General features: G+C 49.6%; 1 protein-coding gene across 1 annotated transcript in view; it reads right to left on the bottom strand.

Moving 5' to 3' along the window:
- akap6 (A kinase (PRKA) anchor protein 6) overlaps positions 1-10,000 on the bottom strand; it is a 130,802-nt gene that overhangs the window by 4,963 nt on the left and 115,839 nt on the right. The window contains 2 exon segments of the mRNA XM_042072906.1: positions 1-2,803; positions 6,564-6,797. The exon segment at positions 1-2,803 is cut by the window's left edge and continues 107 nt beyond it. Coding sequence (XP_041928840.1) covers positions 1-2,803; positions 6,564-6,797 — 3,037 coding nt within the window.

The raw sequence follows: 10,000 nt of genomic DNA, 5'->3' as shown, positions 1-10,000 counted from the left end.
CGCCCTTGTTCAGGTGGAGGCCGCGGTGCGAGTGCTCCAGCACCTTGTCGCGGATCTGCGAGGCGGTGGTAGCGGCCGACGGCACGGTCGGGCTGGACGACCTCTCCAGCTCTTCCATGGTGACGTCCGGGAGCTCCTTGCTCTTCAGCGCCACGGACGTCATGTCGATGATCTCCATGACAAAGTCGTGCACGTTCTCGCCCTTCTCGCCGTCGTCGGCAGACGGGAAGGTGGGATGGACGCAGCAAGGGGGGTCTGGAGATGGAATATCCTCCCGCTGGGCGTCGCGAATGTCATTCAGGTAGCAAAAGTGCTGCTGCTGCAGTTGCTGCTGCTGCTGCTGCTGGAGACAGCAGTTTGCAGGTGGCGTTCCCATCATGCCGTGCGGCGACCCCGCGCAGTCCTCCATGGGCGAGACGGCGGGGGAGGGCCGGCGGGAGCTGTGGCAGGGAATCTCTCCTTTCAGCTGGCTCTCCAGGGACGACTCTTTGGTCTGGAGGGACAGCAGCTCGCAGGACGAGGGGCTGATGGCCGTCACCATCCCCCTGGACTGGCCACTGCTAGACGGGTTGAGCGTGGCGTAGCAGTCCTTAAACGACTCGCCTTTCTTGGTGAAGAGGCTGCCCTCCTCTCTGAGCAGCTCGTCGTCGTCGTCCTTGGCCTTGACGTGCGCGTTGTCCACGTTGCCGTTCTCCATGTCGTCCACGAACTGGCTGATGTAGGTGCGGGTGGCAGCCTTGCGCCGGGTCTCAACCGGGTCCTGCTGCCGCAGGCCCTCGTTCTTGGCGTTGGCGTGCGTCTCAAGGAGCTTGAGCGCTGAGCGGCTCAGGAAGTGGCTCCTGTCGTTGTTGCCGCCGGCAGCGGCGGGGGCATTGGGTGCGGGCGCACCCTGGGGCGCCGTGCCGCACTGTAGCTCGTCCTCGAGGTCGGCTTCGTTGCGGTGGTCGGTGCCGCGGGCCTGTGAGCGCCCCGATGCCTTGGCCCAGTTCTGGAACTCGTTCTTCATGTAGTCGAGGCCCAGCGTGAAGGCGCCCTCGTTGTAGTCCTCCTCCTCGGACGTGACGCTGGAGTCCTCCTCGTCGTCCTTGATGCCCAGCTCCTCCTCGGTCAGCGTCAGCGTGGAGCTGGACAGGAGGTCGCTGTCGTCCTCGTCGTCGTCCGTGCACGCCGACGTGCACGAAACATTCACCACCATGCTGATGTTGGCGTCCATGTCCTCACCTGGCCCGACCACTGCGCCTGCTGCCCCCACGCCACCGTGCAGTGCCCCCTGGTGGCGGCCGCGGTGGCAGTGCTTCCGGAAGGAGGCGTTGGCGTTGGGTGGCGCCAGTCGGTTCCTCTGCACAGCCATGTCCTCCGAGGCCACCGACGAGTCCTCCGTGCCGCTGAGCTCGGTCAGGGACGCCGCCGAGCTCTCGTTGACCGAGGACGAGGTGGCCGCCGAGGAGCGCGGGCCCCGGCCGGCGCCGGCGGCCAGCCTCAGGGAGCTGCTCTGCAGGGTGATGTCCGAGATGCTGCGCGTCATGGTCTGGGCCAGCGGGCTCTGAATGTTCTCCAGGCGCTTGAGCAGCTCCAGGGTCCTCCTGCTGAGCTCCCCCGCTGCTGGCGGCTCCCCACCAACACCGCCGCCACCGCCGCCACCCAGGCTGAGGTCCCGGAGGCTGCCGCGACTGCCGGCGTCCTCGGGACTCTTGCTGGGGGCCAGCCAGCTCTCCAGGGAGGTGCTGCGGTGCAGGCCGTCTCTGCCGGAGGGGAAGAGCTCCCCCGGGCCGCACAGGGACTCCAGAGAGGAGCCCTGCGAGAGGAGGTGGGCCAACTGCCCCTGGGGCCTCCCGTCCATGGACGAGACGTCGTCGCACGTCCCCGAGTCGCCGCCGCCGTCGCCGCAGCCGCAGCCATGTCTGCTCTCGCTACCGGGCTCGGGGGTGTAGCCGCGCCCGTTGATGAGGATCTCCACGGGCTCCTTGCGGTGCCTCCTCCTGCCCTCTCCGCTGTCCTCGCGCTTCTTGCGCGTCGCCCTTTGCGTCGCCCTCGACCCTTTCCCCAGCAACATGGCCTCCTCGCACTCGTACTCGGCGCACTTGTTCGCGCGCTCCAGGATCCGGTCGATGTCCTCGTCGCACACGCGGTCCGCCTCGGGAGAGCCGCCTCGGTCGGGGCCGGAGAGCGTGACGTCGATCCTGCTCTCGTCGCCGCTGTGCTCGTGCAAGCAGATGTCGGAGTTGCCCGTGTTCTCGGTGTCGCCTTCGCTGACGATGCCGCTCTCGCTCTCCGAGCGGTGGGCCGACTCCTTCCCCGGGCCCGACTGCTTGACCCCCAGGAGCCCGCCCAGGATGTCGGGCAGAGACTCCACGGAGGAGAATGAGGAGTCCTTGCTCAGGCTCTTGAGGAGCAGCTGATGGTGCGGCTGTTTACCGCACGCTCTGGCCGGACTCGTCTTGCGGCTGGGGAACACAGGCTGCTGATAAAGCTCGACGTTATGCATGCTGTACACCTGATACACGCTGCACGGCAGGGAAGAGGAGGAGGAGGAGGAGGAGGAGGAGGAGGAGGAGGGCGCGGGATTCGTCTCTGGGCCATCCAAGGTCATCCGGCGTTGTGTGACACCTGGACGCGGTTCAGGTCTGTCTAGCGTTACCCCGAGGGATCCCGGGGCTAATTCACATGCATGGTTTTGCTTATCAACGCAGTCCTCCTGCAACTCCATGTTGACAATGGTCATGTCCATTTCATCCCACTCCCAGGAGTCCTCCGAAGGGCCACGCAGGTCCATGAGTGAAGGTTCTAGAAGGTTCCCTGGGACCTGAGGACAACAAAAGCACACACACACACACAGATACACAGACACACACACACATGTACACACAGACACACAGAAGACAGAGGCAGAAAAGTCAAAGATCTGTTGTGGCAATAAAAGGCTTGGATAAATTCATGCTTGTGACGGTTTTAAAAATGTGCTTAGATATACAAATTCCTACATGAGACATTAATGTACAAATTGCTTGTCGACTCATTATTGCCGAGGGGGTCTATTTATGTTATTCATTTTTTTAATCTTATTAATCTAATAAACTGCCTAATCTAACACTTGCTTGGCATGTCATACGGGCCATGTAATGAATTTTTATTAGATTTCTGTTTATTCTCCTCTTGCTGATAAGGGAAACACTAATGACAAGGCAGGGAGCTCTTTTGCATGTTAAAACCTTCAACTGTGAGAACAATAAGTCAGTCTAATCACATAAAAAGAATTTCTGCCTCAGTTAACAGTATACCTGGAGTGAATGACCAGCTAATCAAATACAAGAACGAACACATTCAGCTTTGTAAGGCAGTAACACCTCCACATTCACAACATTGATGATAATGTGTCCACTTGCATCCTTCTCTGACACGTACAGTGGACTTGACAGAGAGAAATCATTGACAGGTAGGTGCCTTTGTGAAAATACACACTTGTTGCTTAGAAGTTGCCTTCAGTTTAACAGACCCTCTAATGAATGTATATAGATTTAATAACAAAGGCTAAGCCATTTCTCCCACAGACAGAGAGACAGACACAGAGAGAGCAACACCGTTTCCTCGTCTAACCTTCGGCAGGACGTTAGTCATTTCGCTGAGGCGACCACAGCGCACATACCACTGCATTTACAAAAAACAAACCACCCATTTATGCCCCCCCCCCATGCTTTTCCCCTGCTCCCGTAACACATAACAAACAAACACAAAGCGAAATTGCTCTTCAGGCCCGCAAGGTCAGCTTTCGAGCCCAGCCACGGCAATTTGTCTCCCTGGTGTAACGGAACGGCTGGTGGAGAGAGCAAAGCCGAGCGGTGAGTCTCGCCCGAGAAAAAAAAAAAAAAGAAAGGAAGAAATGAAAAAAAAAAAAAAAAAAACAAGACAACACGCACTCTCCTTTGCTCTTTAGAAGTGAGCTACACTACCTCCGCCAGAGCTTAGAGGCTGTCAGACAAGAATGCTGCGAGCCACCGCGAGAAACAGAAAGAGAAACAGAGAGGAAGGGAGAGAGAAAAAAAGAGGGCCCGACCGGCCAATATACATGACAAAAGAGTGCTGTCTCTCTCCCCCAGATTTAATGGACATCAATACGTTCCTCTGATTGCTTTTAACGGACTAATTAACACAACTACTGCCCGCTTTAAGCAGCGGACAAGAAGAGGGGCCCAGAGAATTTTCGTTTTTTATTGACTGGTGAGTGTGGCTGGCCAACCAGCACCCGTTTTCCCCTCTTGTCCTTTAAGAGAGGTTTAAGAAGTGCCTTCGGAGATGTCTGGAGGGAGGCAGGAAGGGAGGAAGACTCCCCACCAGCGGCCACACGTTTGCAAGACCGCTTGTCTGAGTTGCCTGAGGAATGTTCCCCTCTCCTCCTCACTCTGGTCCACGGGCCCCGGCCTCCACAGACACAACAGAGCAGCGCCGCGGGTGGCAGCAGAGGAGGGAGTTATCTCATTTCTACGGGAGCACTTAACACACTATGATCGGCCAATTATTCTTTGGCAACACCTGTAATCGATTGGGTTCAGTGCTCAGTCAGAGAACAGGGGCACCTTCGCTCCCTCTCTCTCCCTCTCTCCCTGTCTTTCACTTTCTTTTCTCTCACACTGGCCTCTGTCTATCTTCTCCAATCTATTTCTCTCTCCCTCTTTCACCATCTCTCTCTCTCTCTCTCTCTCTCTCTCTCCCCCCACGCTGCCACCCCTGTGTTCTATATATTCCAATGTAATACGCTGTCGCTTTGCAGGTCTTATACATCACCATTATGGCTCCATTACCGTTGTGCTGCAGTATATTACCGCTGCGATCATCCAGGTCTAAATAACCCACGGCTGGCCAGGTTACACCCAGGCAGATGAATCCCTAAACAGATCTATACGTCTCTCTGCTTCCTGGCCTGCCTGACTGCCTCACTCCGTCACAGAGTACACCACAGGCACCTCACACCAGCAGGGCACATGCTGAGCAAAGATGACAAACTGGGCGCGGATCAAAGAGTGTTTGTGTTGGGTATTGATCGCGACCATGTGCTGGGCCTGGATAATGTCGGCGCTTATGGGGACTTGTGTGAGCAGGTCTCCTTGAGAGTTTTTAATGTTCCAATATGCTTAAAAGTGCACAGGCGCTGAATATGGCCATACTATTGATTGGTTCCTGCAGTAAATGAAAGCTTATACTTCTGATCTTATATGCAGTGAGAGTTCAATGAAGGTTCTAAAATATATGTTTGGTTACAATCCATCATGACACACAAAGCCAATGGTCCACTCACAATAAACTAATGAAAAATAAGTGCAATAACAAAATTAGAAAGAGATCAATGTCACAACTGCTGTCTCTACAACTACAACAAGCTGGTCTATTGTTTGTAATATATTGCATACTCCCTTTCTATTTTGCCATACATAGAACACACCAAAACACAACTCATTATACATACAGTGAAGGCCAAATCAAAATGATAAAACTCACTTTTCCACAATTTGTGCAAACACAAATCTTCAGTGCCAATTTAACTTGATGCAAAGTGGAAACAATGAATATTTAAAATCAACCATTACTCTGTGGGATTCTTTTGACTGTTGGTTAGATAAATGCGATGAAAAATTCAGATTCTGCACACTTGATCATTTTCATTTGGCCACTACTTGTAGATATTAAAATATTCATCCCCTTTTATTTTAAATATTCATTGTTTCCACTTGGCACAGATTCAAACTGGCAATGAATATTGGTAATTTCTAAATAAATGTGTGTGAACTTTAAGAAAAACTTTGTGCAATTTGTGCATCATCATCTGAAGTCCACTAAGGCATGCACTGCTTAGTGTGGAATTCTATCTGTTCTGTAACAGTACACAGTAAATGTACATTAAATGTGTAGGAAAACATACATTCATGTGTTTAAATGTGTAGGAAAACATACATTCGTGTGTTTAAATGTGCACACAAACATACACCTTCCATACTGGCATTTATTCAGCTGCAGTTGCCCAGTGTCTCTTGTGATGTATTGTGTTACTGCGTGGTCATCTTATACACAGCTAACTATAGAAAGGATCTGATGAAACTGATCTGTGATCAGGGTTCTATCTGTTTCTGTGTCAGATGTTATCAGGGCTCTGTACCAAAACAGAGCTGGATCCACTCCAAACGTAGCTACAACCTAGGCCTGTTCAAGTGAACTCTTGGAGAGATCTACTCTGTGTTGTCCTTGAATCCTGTGGCTTAAACATTAGATGCCAACAATACCAGCAACTGTACTTCAATTCTGCAAGCCTATTTACTAGCTAGCTATTTACACTCTTTTACTTGCTTGTCAAATTTGTATCCATTGGCTATCATGCTTGGCCAATACAAGATTTGTATATTGTTCATTTATATATTACGTTTATTCAGGACATTTGACCTCTTCTAAAGCGAAATTTTGATATCCACATGGGCATAAAATCAAAAGAAGATGGACATAAATAACATAGCAAAGAACGATTAAAACAAAAGTATCTTCAAAGTTTGTGATTTCAAAAAGCTCCTGTAACTTCTCACCTGCTCCCTGCCCAGCTCCCTCTGTAGGCGCGTCTGCCACTGCAGGGCCTGCATGACGATTGCCTCCCAGCGCCGCTCCAGGTTGACCGCCAGCAGCTGCAGGCTGTCGCGCTCGGCGTCCGGGTCCGGGCCGGAAGCGGCCTGCGCCTGGTCCGGTTGCTCCAGCAGCCGCTGGCACAGACGCAGCACAGACGCCATGCCCCGGCGCCGACCACGCACCTCCATACACAGAGACTTGAGGAGAGAGAGAGAGAAAGGAGAGAAAGAAAGAGAGAGAAGGAGAGAGAGAAGAGAGAGAGGGAAGGATAGAGAGAGAGAAAGAGAGAGAGAGAGAGAGAGTGAGAGAGGGAGAGAGAGAAGAGAGAGAGGGAAGGATAGAGAGAGAGAAAGAGAGAGAGAGAGAGAGTGAGAGAGGGAGAGAGAGAGAAAGAGAGAGAGAGAGGAGAGAGAGAGAGGAAAGGATAGAGAGAGAGAAATGAGGTTTAACACCAGTGTTCAAACATTCACTACATTCAAACGTTCACAATCACTACCCCTCAAAACACCTGATGCATGAGAACACCCAATATAAACTTAAAATATTAAGTTTATTAAATAAAAAGAAAGTATTACATCCAGAGTAGAAAGGATAGAGATAGAAAGAAAAGGATAGGGAAGAGTAAGCGGAGAAAGCGAGACCAAAAGAGATGAAAGAGGAAGAAAAGGAAGGAAGGAGAGAGGGAAAGAGAAAAAAAGAGGGAGATAGATAATAGGAGATAGACAGAGAGGAAAAGAGAGTTGGAATAGTGAACAAAACTAACCGGGACAATTTCAAAAAAATGTCTGACGGACCACAGGGAGTGTGTGAGAGTGACTGAGCGTGACTCAGTGGGCTCGGAGAGGGTGGAGGAGAAGAGAGAGATGAGAGAGGGATGACTTCAACTCACTCTCCTCCCTAAAACAGGGATGAGCTGGGGAATAATATACTCCGCGCTCGTGACAGAGGACTAGCACATTTTCAGTGCTGAATTGGCTCCAAGTTTTGACTGACGTCCATATTTTCCGGAATCATGCATAAAAGATTACGGATGAAGATGTTTGATATTTAGCTCCGGTGAAGGGGGTACTTGACTGATGACTGCACAACATTGTTTCACAACTTAGCATATGATTGTGATTTGTGAACTGGCACCACACCTGAGGTGATAACAACTATAATTCAATTGCCTAAGCAATACAGCATCCAGATACAAAAACAAAATAGAGAGAGATACAAACATTTTCATCTAGCATTTTCTGCAATTACTTAAGGAAAAATATGAACCTTCAAGTGTAGCCAACTGAGTGTTTTTGGATAGTATTAAATCTTAACTTAGTCAGGGGAGAGGAATGGGCTGCATCAGTGCGGCTGTGAGCCAACACAGATTACACAGCCTACATGTCTTCAGGGCAGATTCTCACTTTTAACAGTTTTATTTTCTGAGCTAAGCACAAATGTGCAGAGAGCAAAATAACGGAATTACTCACTGGCAAAACATGTCTGAAAATAGCTGCAATGTCTCGCCGTCTTCGAGCCGAGTGGTTGAAAACAAATTAAAAGCTTGATTTGGGCCAGAAAATAACCCGCGGATCCCTTTTTGGTTCAAAGCTGAGACATTTTCTTCATTCTTCTGTCGCTCTCCCTTCATATGACACTCGTAGTTACCCCTGTAATGCAGGCCCAGCTCTCTCACTCACTCGGTCTCACTCCATGTGTGTCCATCACTCTCTTCCTTTACTTCACTCTATGAATGTCCATCTCGCTGTCCATCTTTCACTCTCTTACTCTGTCTGTCCCTCTCTCTCTCTCTCTCTCTCTCTCTCTCTCTCTCTCTCTCTCTCTCTCTCTCTCTATTCACTCTATGTGTGCGTCCATCACACGCTCTATCTCTGTGCTCTCTATCACTCTCTATCTCTCTCTCTATCTCTGTGTGTCCATCTCTCTCTCCCCTTCTTTCACTCTCTCACTGTCTGTGTCTCTCCTTCGTTCACTCTCTCTCTATATCCCTCTCTCTCTCTCTCTCTCTATTTCTCTCTCTGTCTTGTCCACAAACGAAGGACAAAACATGAGTGAGGAACCCTTTCTCTCTTTCTTTTTCTTGTTCACCCTCCCTCTCTTTCCCTCCCCTCTGGCACTCACAGAAAGTCGCCCGTGCAACCCGGCGTGTCAGGCCCATCTAAATCAAGCACCTAAACGCCTCCACATCTCCACCAAACATGTGCAAATTAAATATTTAAAAGGCTGCCTCCCTCCCTGCATGCCCTGTGATATGCTTTAGTGGTGGACTCTGACACATGTGTAATAGGATCGGCTCTAGATATACACAGTTTCTGTCTAAAAAAAAAAAAAAAACAAGGTGACACCATGGTTATTTCCAAGTGGTGAAAATGCTGAGACAGGTCCAAAACACACACACACACACACACACACACACACACGCACATGCACAAACACACCAACAAATTTGTAAAGGGTGATGTGTGTACACACACATGGACACACCCACCCACAAACATCACATACACACAGATACTTAAACACACCCTCTTCTCCCTCTACAAACACACACAAACACACACCTGAGCCTTAAAGCCTTTTTAAAAAAAAAAATATTCAGATACAGGGCTTTTTGTGACTAGACAAGGAGTCCGCCCTGTGCAGCTGTACAAAAAAACATTTCCGGAGAACAATTTATGTAAATCCTGCCCGCTCACCAAGGCATTACCTTACATTTTCTTTACATTTTCCAATAAATATTAAACACCATTACATTTAAATTGGATTTCTTTCAGCAGTTTCTTCTCCGGCCTGCTTTAGCATATATTTATGGCCCTCCCTGCGTCCCTTAAGAAGGTAATGAGATTGCAAAATGCAATGGCTTTGTGCTGGAGACAGCAGTGTCAGGATGAAACTCATGCCACAGTGATAAAGTTATCCAGTGCTGGGCTGAGCCTTCATATAGAGGGGAGTTTGGAGAGTTTGCCCATGAAGAGGTCATATGGACCCTTTCAAGAGAGTTCCATTATCAGCATCATAGTTGGCCCCACAAGACTTCCTTTTTAACATTCCATATGTTATCTTAATGCAGAGGAAGTAGATTGGGGCCCAAATAGAACGTTCAAGCATTGTTTTTGTTTACCTTGTTGAAAGGGTCTATAGGAGAGCTAGCACATAAGCACCATGCTCCTACTGCTATGGTAATGTCATCGTACTAAGTTGTTAGATATGAATACACTTAGCTATGGGTTTACAAAAACAATGGTCAATGGTATATGTATTTATACACTGTAAGTACACAGCAATCAATTAGATTAATATGATACATCAGAATGGCCCTCCATATGGCTACTAAACAGCACTGGAGTCAATGTATTTACATTACAGAAAGGTTAATGCCATGTAGCATCCATATGAAATG

This window comes from Alosa sapidissima, chromosome 19, assembly GCF_018492685.1.
Source record: "Alosa sapidissima isolate fAloSap1 chromosome 19, fAloSap1.pri, whole genome shotgun sequence".
Classification (NCBI taxonomy): Eukaryota; Metazoa; Chordata; class Actinopteri; order Clupeiformes; family Clupeidae; genus Alosa; species Alosa sapidissima.
This window is presented reverse-complemented; position numbering and strand designations above follow the sequence as displayed.